The following is an 18,421-nucleotide window of genomic DNA, read 5'->3' as shown; positions in this document are numbered from 1 at the left end:
GGCTGTAGTCTTTGCAGAGTGTGGGTCCGACACAGGCTACGTGAGGTGATGCAACATTCAGCCTTTGTTGCTGATAGTTCTTGGCCGGCTTAACCAGTGATGTATTAACGAATGGGCCTACCAGGCCCAGGCCCACGGGCCCAAGAACTCAGGGGGCTCATAACCCAGAGCCTCTGGGACGGGACTGGGGCCTGGGATGAAATGATCCCTTATGGTCCCCAGCCCTTAATTTTGACTAAATGTTCAATATGTCTGTCGTCAATTAGAGGGTTTGGCTTTAATTGAGTGTACCTGCGCTGTAAATCCTGTGTTATCCTGTGTTCCACAGGGTCCACAATGACCACCAGCCAAATCTTATTGCAAATCGCATGCACACACACACACACACACACACACACACCCACAACAACAACCGGTTGGATGCAAATACTTTAATTCAGCTTGAATGGAAATGCATTACATGCAAATGCATATTGTTAGACAAGTTTAGCCAAAACAGACAGAAAAAACAGGAAAAAACTCTATATTGCTCTATATTAAAAAAGAAACCCCCCAGTAATCTCTCTAAAAAAAGACACTTAAAGACCCCTAAAGTCAAAAATGTGTTTTTCTTCTTGTTCCTTCAGGTGTTTGAGCTTCAGAATGATGTCTGTGAGTTAGTTTGACACTAGAAGGCTGTTTTCACATTTATCTGCTGAAAGTGGAACGTTTCTCTGTATTCATTGAACATCCAATTTTAGGGGCGGGACATGATTTGAGATGTCACAAATAGTTGAAGCTAATCCCTGTCCAATATTTAACTAATTGTGATGTGGAAACTTGAAGCCTCCGGTGCACATACACTGAGAATGGACTTTACAGTGAAGTAGGAGACATCTTGTGTCCAGCAGGAAAACTTTTGAGATGAAATATATTTGCACACTCTATAATACACTATCATTTTGTAATGATGGAGAAGGAGTAGATTTTAAGAATTGTAACAAGATAATTCAACTTTTTTTTTTTGGTGCGGGGGGGACCATATGAGACACAAATTATTATTCAAAGTAGAATATTTTACATACTGTACATCTTAGAACATGACTTTATGGGGTCTTTAAACAGTTTACTCTGTCCTAAGAAAATCACACTTCTTCAATAACTAAGAGAAAGATATTGTATAGAGCAGATAAGGACTGGATTGTCGTTACACAGAACTGTACGTCTGTACGTCGCTGTGCGTCTGACATTAGCGTGTGCACCGCATGACCTGAGCAGAGGTGGTGACGAGCCAGAGAATTCCCAGGTCGTAGCTGACATGCTTCATGCTGCAAAAGGGGATATACTTCCATGCGGTCCCTTGTGGACGACTGCTGGAGATGCCGGTTCTGTTGAGAGAGGAGATGAATGTACAAGTCTGTCAATTGATCATCAGTGGTCGATGAGCTGAGTTCCCTCACCCCTTCCCCTTCCCTGAGTGAAGCGCTTTGAGTATTGAGGAAGGTGCTACTGTATATAAATCCAATCAATTATTATTATTGTTATTATTATTGTATATATATATATATATATATATATATATATGCTCAAGTTGGCCGGGAGGTTATGTTTTCGCCCCTGCTTGTTTGTCAGGATATGTCATGAACAAACTTGCACGAAACTTTGTAGAAATGTAGGACACGGTCCAACTTACAGTAGACCTGATTAATGTCCACCCACTGGTCAAAAGGGGGCATGACAATGGGTAATGGCAATCACAAAAAGACACCTAACTTTAACGGATTTATGCTACACCACACAACTTTGTAGAGAGGTTGAAAGCGCCGGTGGTGGCATGATGCACTCTGCCGAGTGCCCTCTAGGTAGCATGCACTCTGCCCAGTGCCCTCTAGTTTATTATTGGGATAATTATTATATTTACACAATATTATGGGTATTTGGCGCGCAATCACAGTAAAGACTGCCCTCTTGGGTGTCGTTACCTGATTGTGGAGTATATGGCTTACCTCTCGTAGACCTGGCCACCCCTGTTCACTCCGAAGACACTGCCGTCACTGGCCACCTCAATCATTTTCAAGCTTCCTGAGACACGTGTCCAGCCAGAGGCAGAGCAGGTAGGATTCATCTGTAAAGAAGTGTCAACATCAGAACGACTGCCATCAGTTGCACACAAAAAAAATATATATCAGTAACTACCGAATCATGGCAGTCATGATCTATGAGTGTTCGATTAATGTGCTAAATAATAATAATATAAACATAGCATAAGAGTTAAGGGGCCCTATCTTCGCAAAAGCGGTAATTTAGTGTTTGCACTCGTTTAACGCCGCAATGTAAATTGGGGGCGTGGACAAGTGCATGCCTGTTATAATTTTACTGGACATAGGCGTGCCACATGCCGAACTAGGCGTCTCGGCGCAGAAATGTGGGGATAGATGGCATTATCCTATCGTCAGCAGTGCGCAATTACTTTGCGCTAAGAGCTTTTAAAAGCACCTCTTATGCGCTAAATACCCCGTTGCGCTTGAGCGCACCATGATCTCCGTGCACAGTGCAGAGTAAAATTCCTTTTGGATATGTCATTACGCACAGCCTTGCTATGCTAGGACATCAAATTCTGCTGCTAAAATTGGGTATTAGCAGATAATTCAGTGAGGCAATCAACTATAACTCACTGAGAAACTTTTATCACATCGCAAAGAGGGAAATGAATTGAGAAAACTTGTTGGACAAAGGACATAGGCTATTCACCTCCATAAGCCGGAGGGTCGTTGGCACCACAGACTATCTGTCAATAAGCTCTCTCCATCTCTCTCTGTCCTCGGCACGAGTGAGTCCACTCTATACGCATGGAGAGAATTACAGCATATTGCATTCCTCGCGCAAACAGCGATTGCGAGACGGGAATCCAATTGGTTTTTATTGATGTAATGCCCAGGCATTGCCTGACCACACCTGTGAATGATTCTGCTACTTGAGACCGCCCAAATCCCGTTTGCGCTGGCATTTTGGGGGTGCAGATGATTTGGCACGGCTCTAATTTGCGGCACATGCCGTGAATGTTTCCGCCTCCCCACCGAGAATTGCATCCCCAACATATTTCTGGGCTGTTTTAACGGGGTCATCCCTATGTTCCCCGGGTCCTATGTTCCCCGGGTACTATGTTCCCTGTTTTTGTGGGACCGGGGAACATAGAACCCTTTCTATGAAAAAGGGTCCTATGTTCCCCGCTTTTCCCAAATAGGGTCCTATGTTCCCCGCTATGTTCCCTGGTCCGATGTGTCTCCCGAAATGCCAAAAACAGCCTACCTCATATGATAGAAAGGGTTCTATGTTCCCCGGTCCCACAAAAACGGGGAACATAGGACCCGGGGAATATAGGACCCGGGGAACATAGGTACGCTCCCGTTTTAACTTAGAAATCAGGGAGGTCACATCTCCCCAGACAATTATATCACTTTTAAACAGTTACATTTCTCTTTAAATCATTACAATATGCTCCCGTGAGGTGGGGATGCATTTAGCTACTGCCGGGCGGGGGTGCAAAACTCGGCATAACACCTGGACAAATGCACAAAGCGGACCACTATCTTCCCTGCCCTTAAGGCACGCTAAAACAGGTGCGCAGGTGCAAATAGGGTATATCGCCTGTACCAAGATAGGGCCCAAGGTTTCATGGGCTCTGCAAACAGTTTCCCACCTTTATGAAGTAGATATTGTAGTCACTGTATATTCCCCAGCATCTGTAGAGGCCGCAGCTGAAGTAGATAAAATTACTGTGCACACTTTTCCAGGAGATAGAGCCCTTGCTGAAGCTCAAAGTGTAGCTACTCTGTAGACAGGAGGCTACGCTGCTGCTACTGATTCCCACACTGAAAATATTACCAGCGTCAACCTGCTTCATTGCACCTGCAAACAAGGAAAAACACAGAGGTATTGTATTTAGTCAGCATGTTGTCCTGACTTCATAAATATGTTTTGTAAATCTGTTTGTCTGGATTCTTTCTAGCTCACATGAGCAATGTATTAGCACAATGAAGACACTAGCCCTGTTCGAAACCGGTCCCTACTATGACAGAAATAGTGAACTATATAGTGTGTTGGCCATTTTGTACTCGTGTCCGAATTCTCATCTGTTAATTTAATATAAAATACCCACAATGCATTGCAATTCCTAGTGAACAGAATGTACCCTACATGTTCTCCTATCTACCACAATGCAATGCTGCCGTGTTTACCAAAGGAGAAGAAGAGTGAGTTAGTGTCTGAAACTTGTTTGATCATTCCCCGTATTATTATTAGTATATGATAAACACCACCTGGAGAATAGTGAGTGAGTGAGTGAGTGAGTGAGTGAGTGAATGAGTTTTTTGTGTGTGTATCTTTTCAGTAAGGTAATTTATCTACTACACTGTACTGCAGCAATGACCCAACTTCCCCAAGGTGAAAGAAGGCATGCAAATGACAACAAATTCTCCCCTTCTTACTTCCAGATGCATATTTCCAGTTGCCACCCACAAATTTGTAGACGTAGTTACTGGTGCTGACGCCCCACATCCCTGCCTGTCCCACTGTGATGTGCTTGAGGCTGGCTGAGGGCAGTTTGAACCAGGTGGATCCACTCAGGAAATAGTTGCGATTGTTTTTGTCTGTGGCGACCACTTGTCCCTGTCCAGCGTCAATCTGTTTTGCATAGGACAGGTTTGGGCCCTCGTTACAGTTCCAGGCTGTGGAGAGGAAATCATCATCAGTGAGTGGATTATTCTGTTATGTTGCAGGAAAATATACAGTATCAGATGATGACTTACCATGACTGATGTGCAGGTGACACAGCACCACCAAGAAAGCTGCAATAGTTTTCATGATGTCTGTGGTGTCTCTGCCTCTGTTGTGCACCTCTGGATGTTCCTCGTATCTCTATGGAGCTGATGTCCTGCAATAATGAAGCGTTGTCTCACTTATATACAGTAACTAAGCATACAGTGGACCTGACCCATGAATCCTATTACAGCACCAACCGGTTCACCAAGAAGTTCCAAGGAAGCCGGATGGGATACATTTCCATCCTGCTCTCCATCAGGTCAATCATTTTAAAGGATGGCTTTACCGATGATCAACCCACTTTGTATCATTATAATGTTGTTAATATAAACGGATGGACAGTGTTTACCTTCGCTATACTGTATGTTTACCACAGAGAAATCCAACTCCATTTGTCCGGCTTACAGAAACTCCGCCCCCACCAGCTGCAAGTCATTCGTTTTTTAGGGTTAGGGTTAGTGTTAGTTTAGTTTATTAGTTTATTTGACAGGGAGTACACAATATGACATTAATCCCCATAGGGGAAGAGATGTATTGTAACAGATTAAAGGAGAATTCAGGTTTTTTACAACCTGGACCTTATTTCCAGCTTTAATTATGATTTTTATGCCTCCGCCGCCGGCAATAGCCAGGCCGGAGGCATTATGGATCCGGGTTGTCCGTACGTACGTACATATGTCCGTCCGTCCGTCCGTACGATGTTCGTTAACGGAATTTCATCAAATTTGCCTTAAAACATCCACTTAGGCTCAAGGATGATCTGATTTGATTTTAGTGGTCAAAGGTCAAGGTCACTGTGACCTCTCGAACACCATTTTCAAGCTTGTTAACGCAATATCTCAGGAATGCCTTGACGGAATTTCATCATATTTGCCTTAAACATCCACTTGGACTCAAGGATGAACTGATTCGATTTTGGTGGTCAAAGGCCAAGGTCACTGTGACCTCTCGAACGCCATTTTCAAGCTTGTTAGCGCGATATCTCAGGAATGCCTTGACGGAATTTCATCAAATTTGCCTCAAACATCGACTTGGACTCAAGGATGAACTGATTAGATTTTCGTGGTCAAAGGTCAAGGTCACTGTGACCTCACGAATGCCATTCCCAAGTTCGTTAAAGCGATATCTCAAGAACGGCTTGATGGAATTTCTGCCAATTTGGCTCAAATGTCGACTTGGGCGCAAGGATGAACGGATTACATTTTGGTGATCAAAGGTCAAGGTCATTGTGACCTCTCCAACGCCATTTTCAAGCTTGTTAATGCCATATATCAGGAATGCCTTGACGGAATTTCATCAAATTTGCCTCAAACATTAACTTGGCCTCAAGGATGAACTCATTACATTTTGGTGGTCAAACCTCAAGGTCACTGTGACCTCACGAACACCATTCTCAAGTTCGTTAACGCAATATCTCAAGAACAGCTTGATATAATTTCTTCTGATTTGGCTCAAACATCGACTTGGACGCAAGGATGAACTGATTCCATTTTGGTGATCAAAGGTCAAAGGTCAAGGTCACTGTGACCTCTTGAATGCAATTTCCAAGCTCTGTAACGCAACATCTCAGGAGCGCCTTGATGGAATTTCTTCCAATTTGCCTCAAATGGCAATTTGGACTCAAGAATGAACTAATGGCAGAGGCATAAGTCCGCGTTGTTTATAATAAAAAAATACATATAGAACAATATACGAACAAGACAAACAGGCTCAGGCACAGGAAAAGAAAGGTAAAAAAACATACATACATCATTGACCAACCATGGAGCCAAAAAACAATTGAAACAAATTGGCGTGTGGACAGAAACATCTGGAAGACTCAAAACACCCCTAACTTGTTTAAAAAATTTCATGACAAAACTTAAATTTAAAAGGTCCCAGGTTTCTCTAACTTAGCAAATAGCATGGCTGTCAAGGAAGAGTTGACAATGGAGCTGGCCTCCATTTTCAGCCACAGGGGGGCCCCGGAAATTAAATTACCCGGAGTCCCTTGCCACCAGTACATCAGAGCCCTAATGTTGGCAGCCCAGTAGTGCCTAAATACTGGTAAGGCCAGTCCTCCCTCAGACTTGCGTTTTTGCAAGTGAATTTTCAAAATTCTGTGGTTCTTATACTTCCAGATGTAGGACAGAATCACAGTCTAGTTTTTTGAAAAACGCTGATGTGAGAAAGATGGGAATATTTTGACAAAGATAAAAGAACCTAGGAAAGGAAAACCATCTTGATTGAGTTTATACGGCCAATCATGGAGAGGGGCAGGGTCCTCCAGTTTTCTATACACTGTTTAAGTCTTGAAACAAAGTTCAATTTAAATATTAGTTTAGGATCTCTGGTTATGGTCAGGCCAAGATAGATGAGGCGGTCCCTTGCCAGTTTGAATGGGAGAATTTCTAGGAAACCAGGAGTGAAGACATCGGAAAGAGGCATAAAGTTACTCTTTGTCCAGTTAATTGTGTATCCAGACAGCTTACCGAAGGAGGTGATTGTTCTGAGGTATGTAGATATAGTATTACGTCGTTGGCGTACAAACTCATACGCGTCTCAATACCGCCGACCTTCAGTCCTGGAATACCTGGGTGACCACGTTTTTTTAAGGCAAGGGGCTCGCGCGCAACAGCGAAGAGTCCCAGCGAAAGAGGGCATGCAGCCCTGCTGGACGGAGCGAAGTAATGGAAACCTGGCTGACTTATCACCATTGGTTATAACTGAACATGTTGGACTTGCGCAGGGGTCACCAATAGGCGGACCGCGGTCCGAATCCGGACCAAGACACTGTCCTATGCGGACCCAGACCTATAAGCTGTTATTATACTGAGATTTTTCTTCAATGTTGCTGTGTTTTGTATTTTTAAATTGCGCAGCTTTTTTGCCTATTCTAGCATTTACGGTACTGGTTTGGAGTCCCACGTGACGCTACTCGGCCAATGAAATTTCCAGCCAAGATTCTGCCATGCGGGTCCTCTCTGCTTGTCACAGCTGGTGTGAGCAGCGCTACACACACACGGGGGAGAAAAAAACCGATAAACGTTGGAGAAATAGGTGAGAAGTAGGCTATGGCGTGCTCTAAAAAGAGAAAAGCGGACACAGAGAACCAAGTTTTTAATGAAGAATGGACAGATTTGTACATGTTTATCCTCCCCACGGGCAGTTCAAAGCCTGTCTGTCTGATCTGCTGCGAGACCGTTGCACTCAGTAAAAGCGGCAATGTGAAACGCCACTACCAAACGAAGCACTGTGAATCATTTGAGAAAACATATCCGCTCCATCCGTGTGTGTGTGTGTGTGTGTGTGTGTGTGTGTGTGTGTGTGTGTGTGTGTGTGTCTGTCTGTCTCTGTGTCTGTGGCTGGCTAGTCTCCCTCCCTCCCAGTACAACTACTGTCCCCAGGCTGCAAAAGTATGGCTTCTTAGTCAGCTAGTCATTTACTCTCAGTCAGAACAGAAGAGGAAAGCTGTTCAATTGTTCAAATATGTTGAGATAAGACTGCAAAAACCAGAAAAAGGGAAACTCAAGCTGCTACTTTTATTTCATTTTTCTTAAGCACTTTATTTTACATTTTCAAAAGCTTTCTGCTATATGTGTTTTTTTAATGCAGCCCTTATTTTCTTTGAAAATAAGAATTATTTATTATTTGAGTATTTTAAAATCCCTCCAGTTAAATGTGAAAACTGAAAAAACATTGTTGAAATTAATGAGTTGTTCTTTGTTGCTGACTACATACAGACATTGATACAACTATTAGGGTATTTTATGGCACTGAATGATAACGCAGGTTAGACATTATGATGTTGCGGACCTTTGCTTGAGGAAATTTTCTCGAACTGGACCTCTCTGAATTCTAATTGAATACCCCTGGACTAGCGTATATAAGCTTTACCCAGGATATGAATGAATCACCAAACCCAAATCTGCGCAGTGATTCAAACATATAAGGCCACTCAACCTGATTGAACGCCTTCTGTGCGTCAAGTGATAAAATCGCTGCACCGCTGGTCTTACTGTGGTCTGTGTATATGGTGTTGAGGAGACGTCTTACATTTAAGAAAGATAACCTATTTGGGATTAACCCTGTCTGGTCAGGATGAATGATGGATGACAAATGTCTATTTAGCCGGGTAGCGTTTCAGTGATTGCCTTTCTGTCAAAATTCCGGAGCGCTATGGGTCTGTAGCTAGCTGGATCTACTTCCTCCTTCCCCTTCTTTAGAATGAGAGAGGTGTTAGCTTCATACAGAGTTTTAGGTAAGACTTTGTCCTTCTTAGAGCTAGATATTTTGAGTGGGGCGAGAATATCACAGAATTTCTTATAAAATTCAGGACCCAGCTGCTTTGCCTGATGGAAATTATTTAATGGCAGAAATGATTTCTTCCAATGTGAAATCAGAGTGAGTCCTCTCTAGCAGCGTCGCAAAGTTTGGGTGTTTAAAAGTGTCAAAAAAGTCAAAATTCAGATCAGATTGAGCGGCATCACAGTTAGATGAGTAGAGTTAACTGTAAAACTCCCTAAAACGGTAATTGATCTTCTTGAGATTAGTCTTAAATATGATTTTTAAGTCACCCTGGTAAGTCCGGTTTGATTCCCATTAACTGAAACGCTAATTTGTTTTGAACTGCGACCTGAAAACAAGGAAAACCGGGCATGTGAAATTCTTGTAATTATGTTTTTGACAACGTAGATTGAATGACAAAGGCGGCTGAAGATGTTCTAAAATGGCCACTTTACTTTTGGGAACCAGTTTGCCATCAAACAATTCCAGGAATCCTATAGCAGGATATTACACAGAAACCAGAGAAACTGAGAGGGCTCAGGTATCAAAGAACACAGTTGGCAAACAGCCACAAAACACTCCGTTTACAGAAGCATGCAACAAGGGTAAACATTGAAAAGCATGTTTAACTATCACATTCAGGAACATCCTGCTGATAGAACAGAGCACATATTTACTGTTTGAGAGGGACTACGTGTTTGATGTTGACTGATCACCTAAAACACACAAGTGTTCAATTTCCAACTGCCTCTATGTGACTTTGCTTTTCTGAAATATTGTTCACCCTTAATGACATATGTTTAATCTTTCATCAAAGTGCATATTATAGATGATTCCAGTAGGGCTACACTGCCCTACAAAGCCTAACCACAGTAACTACGCTAACAATGAACTGAGAAAAATGGCTTTAAGGTTTTTAGACTGTCCAGCCAAATGAATTGTAGGTTGAAAAGTGGTAATGCGCTTATTATATGTATACAGGTACAGGATCGGGCCAAATTTGCAAAAAACGCCTATGCAATGCATACCCAAAGTAAATTGAAAGCTATTCTTGAACCATTTGTAGCTGATGCATAGTTTTGGCCTCTTTTGAAAGGAAACACCTCAGAATTTCTTCCACAACAGTCAGAATTACTCCAACTGCTACTGTCATAGAGTTACAGAGGTTTGACCACACTGAAATAAAAAAAATTTTAGTGTTCGTCTGAATTATTTTGCAAACAGATGCCTGCAGATGACTGTAGCTGGCAGTTATTAGCTGGAAAACACAATGGGGCCATAGCCTGAAGTCTTTCCTAGTTCAGGTTCAAATTTGATAACAATAACACAGAAAATGAGTGTTTTACACATGTTTTTCTAATGATATTTTAGGCGAATTTCAAAAAAGGACATTTGGAGACTCCAAAAGGACACTTGGTATCCACAGTCACATTCCTATGATAAAATGCTATAACTTTTGAACGCTTCAACGTACAGTCATAATCTTGAGCTCTAATGAAAGGTTACTCATAGAGCTATTGACTTTTTTTTTTTCACCATCCAGATTCACTCAGTATTACTGAAACAGCATTTTCCCCTTCGTGAAACTAAAGTTTGTGCATACAAAGGAGTCAGTACAAGTGCTATGGTACAAAAAACGTTTTTTATTCAAACTGAGGTTTTGTAAAGTATCATTGAACATTTGAAATGGATACAATACTTATTTGCAACAGGTATCAATAGTAGGGGTGTCACGATACACTCAGTTCACGATACAATACACGATATTGGGTTCACAATAACGATACGATATTTTAACTTTTTTTTTTTGTAATTTGAGGGGGCATCCTCCACGCTAATTTGAGTAATTTCACCATTATCATCCTCCGTGTCTGTAACGTCCCTCATCTGTTCAAACAAAGCAAAATCAGATGCAGATCAGTGCCACCATGTTCAGCTTCTTTTTCTCGCGATATGAGATTTCATCTCAACGATACATATTGTCACGTTTTGATATCGCGATATATTGTGGGAGATATATTGTGACATCCCTAATCGATAGTATCGATAAATATCAATACGAAAAATTGTAAATGGATGGACGCAAGTGCAAAGTTTTATCTGTGCATGTGAAATGTGCGTCTGTCCGTCCATCTGTCTAACTTTATTTGTAAAAGGAAATCAAGAGGGCTGAGGCATTGCCTTGAAAGTCATGAATAAACATCAGATTGCCTTTCTGTGCATACATCACAAGAAGACACTACCTCTTCACTGTAGCAAAAAAATAATAATACTGCAATAATGATTGACCATTACAATGTGAATTTGCTTCTTTTGCATGTCTCCAGGGGCTATTTCTCAATTCCTCTAGTCCCTTTGCCAGTATAGATATTTGTTAGATATTTTCCTGGGCATCGGTAGAAATTCTAGTGCCACAGGTGTACCTACATTTTTTAATTTACATGTTATTTGCAACATGCCAGTTATTATAACAGTCACGGTTTGGTACAAAGCACAAAGGCACATCACAGGAGGAACACTTTATGGGTGTCTTGGCATGGCACAGCCTGCACTTCAGCCGACCTGCTGAGCTGCTCCCACTGATGTGTATCGGCCTGTGATGTGCTCCTTGTGGAGCAGGAGGAGGTACAGGTCTACTAGCTGTGGAGGGAGACGCCACCTCTGCTAGCTCGATGGCGAGGGTCTCTCTGAATGCCTTCTGGTGCATCGGCACTTCTCCTTTACCTTTTGCGATGTCCTTCTGGAGGAGGAAGGCGTTCACAATGGCGATGTCCAGGAAGTGATAAAAAAATGTCTTATACCACTTCCGGGTCTTGTGGAGGACTTTATAGTATCCGATGAGGGCGTCTGAGAGGTCCACTCCGCCCATACACCTGTGTGAACAGAAAAAAACACATCATTGAGAAAAAAATACCAAAACATAAATATCAACACACTATGCAGCACAGTCTATGACAACTACAACTTCTGAAGGAACAGTAGTTTATATACATATAACTGAATGTTAAATATATAGTACGTACTGGTTGTACTCCTTCACTGCGGGTGGAACTGGGATGTCCTTCTTCTGCCAGGTCCCATCTGCACCTTGGACCCTCCTCTCTATCGTGTCACCTGCATGGTCCGTGTGGATTGTTGAGCACATGAAGACGTCCCTTGTGTCTTTCCACTGGACAAAGACGAGGGAGTCCTTCCAGATCCAGCGAATGCTGCCACGGGGGTATTTTGAGTGCAGACTGTTGGTTTTAGTTTTAGGGAATCCAATTCTGTTTGTGCGTATCGTTCCGCATGCCCAGATCCTCTTCTGAAGGAGGTCCCGGAAAAGGGTGGGACTTGTGTAAAAATTGTCTACAAACCGAAAAAAAATAATTGTCCATCACCGACTCATAACTGAGCCCCTTCCCCGTGTTTCCCTGCAGCCTTCCCTCGTAGACGAAGAAGTCCCAGGTATAACCATTTCTTGAGTCTGCTAGCACAAAGAGTTTATATCCCCAGCGAACAGGTTTGTTTTTCATGTACTGTTTTAGTGCAATGCGGGCTTTGGAGGCAACCATTCGCTCATCAATGGCAATTTCCTGGCCAGGGTGAAAGTTTATTTTACATGCGTCCCTCATCTCCACATACAGTGGTTTTATTTTGCAGAGACGATCAAAGGCTGCCGTACCTCTCTTTCGCTCGTTTGCAGCGTCATCTACAAAGCTATTCAGGTGAAGGGACCTGCAGATCCTGAGGAACTTCCTACCACTCATTACACTTCTCGGGAACGGCAAGCTGTACAGTTTACCCCCTCGCCAGTAATCTTTAAAGGTCCCAATTCGTGCAGCTGTAACCTCTTAAAAACGTGTGTCTCTGGTCCATAAAACATGATTCTGGATTAATGTCGAAAATATAGCAACCCCGTTTGTTGTGACGGAGTTGTCACTTCCTCATCTCGTCGCTCAAGAATGGTCTGTTCTATAATATATTCAGAACTAACAGTTCCCATTGGCCGCTGAGGGAGAGCCCGCCCCAGGCTCCCAGCGGCCAATCAGATTAGCGTCTGTGGACCAGCACGCTAGGTTGCGAGTTATCGTTAACTTAACGGTTACTACGCTAAAGAGGACATCTCAAAATGCCTAGACTTACCGAATGCACCTCTGCAGTTGCTGGATCACGTACAGTTGGCGTCGCTCCAGCTAGAAGTGTTAATTTTGTGGCTATAGACAAAATGGTGCAGGTAGCTTGTGTGAGAGAGACCCGCGCAGTATGCGTGAGGAAGCTCGTGACGTCCCAATTCCCCTCTGGGCAAACGAAGCGTTTGGGGGTGTGGCTTGGAGGAGACTGCAGGGGGAAGCTGTATAGGGACAAATCCAACTCTGGCAGTTCTGAGCTTGTGACCACTCATTACAGGGAGGGCTGACAGTATATATGCATTTACAAGTAAAAACAGCTTTTGCACGGAATGGGACCTTTAAGTGAAAAGCATTTCACTATGCCCATGTAAATGACCAAAGCTATGTATCCATACAGGTCATGCAAGGTAATGTCAACCCAGGGATTTGAGGGTCGTGAGCGGTGCGTGGAGCCATAGTCATTGGTGTTTTGAACTATTGTCTGTAAAATCGAGTTTGTAAAAAAAAGTTGGAAGAGCTGCAGGGCTGTGTACGTAGCTGAATCTATGAGCCGGGGTCCTGGTGGATTGGCTGGCCTGAAAGTTGGCTGTGGCGGTGTCATGTCTGGATCAATTACATCATTCCACTTCTCTTCAGGCGTGTCGGTTGATGTGCCTGCTACACTGCTGCCTCTTCCTCTCCCTCTTCCTCTCACCCATCCTCTTCGTCTCGCCCTCCCTCGTTGCGTGGTTCGTCTGCTGCCACCTAAACCTTTCTTGGAATGGACAGGGAGCTCCTCCTCGCTGTCCGGCTCATCCTCACTGTCTGGCGCCTCCAATCTGTGCTTGCTGACCGGCTCCCAATCCTCATCTTCATCAGATGATTGCCTGTTATATGAAAATAAACATCACTTAGTCATTTACAAAACTAGAGAAAACGTTTTTTTTTATATCAGCTGATCACACAATAACCCCCCCCCCCCACACACACACACACACACACACACACACACCCTAATGATCATTCAGTATTGCCAACTGTGAAAGCTAACCTAAACACGTAGTTTTATGTAGGCTGTAGGTCAGAGCCCAAATAGTGACCTGTGCATTGTAATAAATGCACGGAATTGCAAGTCAAGATTCACGTCATCTATGCCCCATCGGGCTGGACGTTACAGTATATTTATATAGAAACACAGTAATATAATAAAATACTCACGTGTCCAGTGTAATGTCCTCTGCTGCGCCCGAATCACAATGTAGAAATTTGTCACTGTCATGACTGTCTGACGATTCATTATCCTCCTCGTCACTCTCTCTTCCACGGAGAACTAATTCAAGTGCCTCTCCGGTGGTAAAACGTGTCTTTGACATTTTCCTCACTCAAAGCAAACAAAAAAACGATAGGACAAGCTTCACAGCTGAAGGCAATCTTTTTTACGCACTAATTAGGCACCTACAATCTATTTTGCGCACACATGTGTGGAAAGAGGTGTGTCAGTTTACGCAGTGAAATAAAGTTTATTTTCTTTCATTTCCCCATTTACCACGCACATTCTTTTCAGAATTTTAGTGGCTACTGGAACTGTCAATCATTTTCAGCGTCAGTTGTGATTGGACCAGTCGTTGAGAGGCGGAACCAGCTGACGTCACGTTTTCACAACTGAAGCTAGTTGGCTGTTTGAGCTTATATCCCGAGATTGGAAGCATATAATAGGCCAAGCATGGTGTCAATCAAACGACGACAAGCATAGCTTTCAAACGCTATGCTGGTTCAGTATATACTAAGACAATGGGCGCCAGCAGAGGGCAGTGAACACGTATTTCTGAAGTCACTTGATGTCATCGTTGTCAGCATCATCTTCGCCACTGGTAGTGTGGCTTTTGGTCATCATTCTGACACAATGAATTGATGAGCACTGTTTTTTATTATCTTAATTTAGAGCAGTTTTTCATTACAAATCAGATCAGCTTTTCAGATTGATAATACATACACGAACATAGCATATTAAAAATGTTGAATAAAATGAATTACAGACTCAGAGTTTTAATGATAATTTATGCAGCAATTAAAAAGCTCATCCTGATGAGCTAGCTAGTGATACCAAACTATTATCACTATCTACTATGATTGGGTTAGCTGATAATAGCCCACAGATGAAGAGTTCCTGTTGGAGAACATTATCTCTTATGGATTATTAGCTAGAGATTAGTGCTGCACGATTAATCTAATCGCAATCGCGATGTCAGCACGTGCGATTACATAACCGCAAAAGTGTGCGATTATTATTATTTTGTCACGTCTTTTTGAGTGTGTGTGTGTGTCCTCTAACGTTACACGCGATGCAGCAAACACACGTTTCTCTGCCATCACACTGGGCATCAACACTAGCGGGAGGCTTCTCCCATGCACTCCCGCAAATAAGTAATGTTATGCGCAGCAAAGGTACATCTTACCGAGAGGGAGAGAGAGAACATCCATGGTCGCTAACAGCAAGCTATGCTAATAACTAGCTTGCCGTTCAGAAACGCATGTAAACAGCCGTGTGATTACTGAGAACGTCAGTAAAATAAGGAGAGAGCTGCAGGTGCTTATGCAGAACTAGTGCACGATTAAGTGCACAGTGGGTAATGACCCGCTGTGATGAAGAATATAGCGAGATTAACAAGGTTAATAGCAAAACACTGTCGCAGCTGCCATCAGCAGCACCTCCAGGCTTCAACTAGCCTGTCACATGACGCCTTCATGGTCCCTCGATAAAGTATGCAGAAATATGCACGTTACCTCTCTCTCAAGAAGGGTCACGTGAGTGTGGCGTTTAAGGCCATCTGTCGCTACAAAATAAATAAACGGGGTGTATCATTGTACTACTCGACAGACATGTAACTAACTTTGCCAGTCTGAGCCATCTTCTATGTGCTGTAACACAGTGCAGTTTATATTTTTCTGGTGTTTCTTTTTTTACATGTTTGGGACAGGCAAATGTCTCAAAATGTTTTATTTTTTTGTAAAGATAATTTTATTTCAAATTGTTTTATTTAATTAGTTTTAATATATTTTAAATTGTAACATATTTCATGTATTTTAGTCTGTGATACGTGAAACCGTGGTATTTTTGTCCAAGGTTATCATACCGTCAAAAACTCATGCCGGCACATCCCTAGATAGCTCTTGTTTATTATATCGCAATCACAATCGCAATCGCAATATTGTCCACCATAATCGCTAATCGCACCTTTACCCCAAATCGTGCAGCACTACTAGAGATACAGCATCTATGATTTATGATGATAGACACTGAAGACTCATTCATTTACAATTTGGACGTCTGTCAGTGCGGAAATTAACTGGATTAACTAAACGGATTGCACACTTGCACGTGTCAGATAGCTAGCGTTTGTTTTTTTATTAATTTGTTTTACTACAGTTTGGTAGACTGATTGGATTTGATTACAGAGGGATTCCCAGTGAGAAAAATATTATGCCTTGGCGATTGGTGAGAGGTGTACAAGCACTAAAGCCTTCAGGGAGCAGGTAGGAAAGTTACTAACTAGGCTATTACAATCCATCTAGTTTATCATAATCCTTACCATTTTCTGGATATTTGCGTTTCAAAGCATGCAAGCTTCACAATTCTTTCCCCCAGGATTGTGCTATCATGAGGGAGTGACATGAATTATGTTAGGCTTTGTTATGGAAAGAGCGGGAAAATTGCAGTAACTACAAAATTCAAACAAAAACCAAGGCGAACTTCAAAGTGTAGTTACTGCATGTAAAGTCAATAGTTTTTTTACTTTTGTAGGTTCTAGTTTTCTGAATTTTGTAGCGGTGAAAACTTCTGGGTCTTGTTTCTTGTTAGATTGCCACTTCTAATTACTCAGCGTGACCGGCAGGAAGGACCGGTCACGCTGAGTAAAAGACCGGAAGAAAGACCTGACGCGTCTTCAGTTGTATCAGAAGGAGAATACTGGAGCACTCAGGTCGTCTTTAGATGGTTTAGTATAAGGTGCAGATCAAACACTGACGTTTCGACACTTAGTCTTCTTCAGAGTGAGCTTTGCATTGGATTCACAGTGTGTTTTAAATGAGGAGCAGAGGGGAGGAGCAAGCAATCTGCAAGCTGGCTGCCAAATCATACAATCAATCATCCAATACAACTTACCACCACATTAACAGACCAGCAAAGAATTCAGTATTAACTGTCAAATGCAAAAATATATAGCAGCAAGATGACAAATACATTAAAACCAACAATGGTTAGAAAAAGACCTTTGAAAAAGTTCAGGAGGTGAATCACTCAACCAGGGTTTTGCCTGGTTACAGAATACAATGAAAATACAGTTATTATAGTAAAGTAGATGTAACCTCAAAGACAAACCAACATAGAAATCAGTAGTTTGTCAACTGCAAGAAATACAGCAGATTGACCAATGTATGTTAAAAACAATATAATGGTAAAGTGCAATTATAGAAAACAGGACAGGTTAAGTTCCTCATTTAAACCTAAGGGCTCTACTGAGTTCAGCTCATGAATCCAGAAACTCTCTCTTTTGAGTAGTCTGTTCACTATATCACCACCTCTAGGGGAGATCTTGATTTTTTCTATACCCCAAAACTTTAATGAGGCTGGTGAACCGTGATTAGCTTTGAAATAATGGCGGGCAATTGAGTAATCTAGATTTTTATTACGAATTGCTGCTTTATATTCTGCTATTCTAATTTTAAGAGTGTCTTCCTTCTAGCCTGACATGCTTTGTCGACCAAGAATCCAAACTATATTCAGTGGTGTATAAAGTACTCGAAATCCATACTTGAGTAAAAGTATAGATACTTTAACAGAAAATGACTTGGGTAAAAGTCAAAGTTACCCATTAAAATATTACTTGAGTAAAAGTCTTAAAGTAGCAAATATTTTCTGTAGCCTACTCAAAAGTATTTTTTTATATTAAATGTACTTAAAGGTATTGAAAGTAAAAGTACAAGTAAATCCTGTTGATAAGAAAGCAAACAGTCCGGATTTTCAGAATTTTTAGCTTTATTGTGAGTTTGCTTACATATTTATCTTATAGTCTGCCATTTGAACTGACTGCAGCTTTTGGCACAAGTGTCTGCTTTAGGCTGTCATGGCGATGAGATACTGTATCTCCATGTCAAGGGGAAATATATAATAATAATGAAATAATAATAATCCTCATCATAATCACCGTCCATTGTGGACATCTCCATATAGTTATATGCCTGGATATTGTCACGTCCAGATAAAC

At 42.1% G+C, this 18,421-nt stretch overlaps 1 protein-coding gene across 1 annotated transcript; it reads right to left on the bottom strand.

Annotated features, from left to right (window-relative positions):
- Positions 1 to 416: 416 nt before the first annotated feature.
- Positions 417 to 4,943, bottom strand: LOC310782817 (uncharacterized protein). The gene is made up of 5 exons (XM_083643580.1): positions 4,788 to 4,943; positions 4,467 to 4,706; positions 3,680 to 3,888; positions 1,986 to 2,104; positions 417 to 1,367 (listed from the first exon to the last, which is right to left on the bottom strand). The coding sequence occupies exons 1-5, from the start codon at positions 4,840 to 4,842 to the stop codon at positions 1,229 to 1,231; spliced, it is 762 nt and encodes a 253-aa protein (XP_083499706.1). The 5' UTR covers positions 4,843 to 4,943; the 3' UTR covers positions 417 to 1,228.
- Between the last annotated feature and the right edge of the window lie 13,478 nt (positions 4,944 to 18,421).

This window comes from Poromitra crassiceps (assembly GCF_964638095.1).
Source record: "Poromitra crassiceps genome assembly, chromosome: 9".
NCBI lineage: Eukaryota > Metazoa > Chordata > Actinopteri > Beryciformes > Melamphaidae > Poromitra > Poromitra crassiceps.
This window is presented reverse-complemented; position numbering and strand designations above follow the sequence as displayed.

Coding starts and splice junctions, on each gene's coding strand:
- LOC310782817 (XM_083643580.1), bottom strand. CDS start 4,842: ATGAAAACTATTGCAGCTTTCTTGGTGGTGCTGTGTCACCTGCACATC. Junction 3,889..4,466: donor CTGGAAATATGCATCTGGAA/GTAAGAAGGGGA, acceptor CCTTGTTTGCAG/GTGCAATGAAGCAGGTTGAC. Junction 1,368..1,985: donor GGTGGCCAGGTCTACGAGAG/GTAAGCCATATA, acceptor CTCTCTCAACAG/AACCGGCATCTCCAGCAGTC.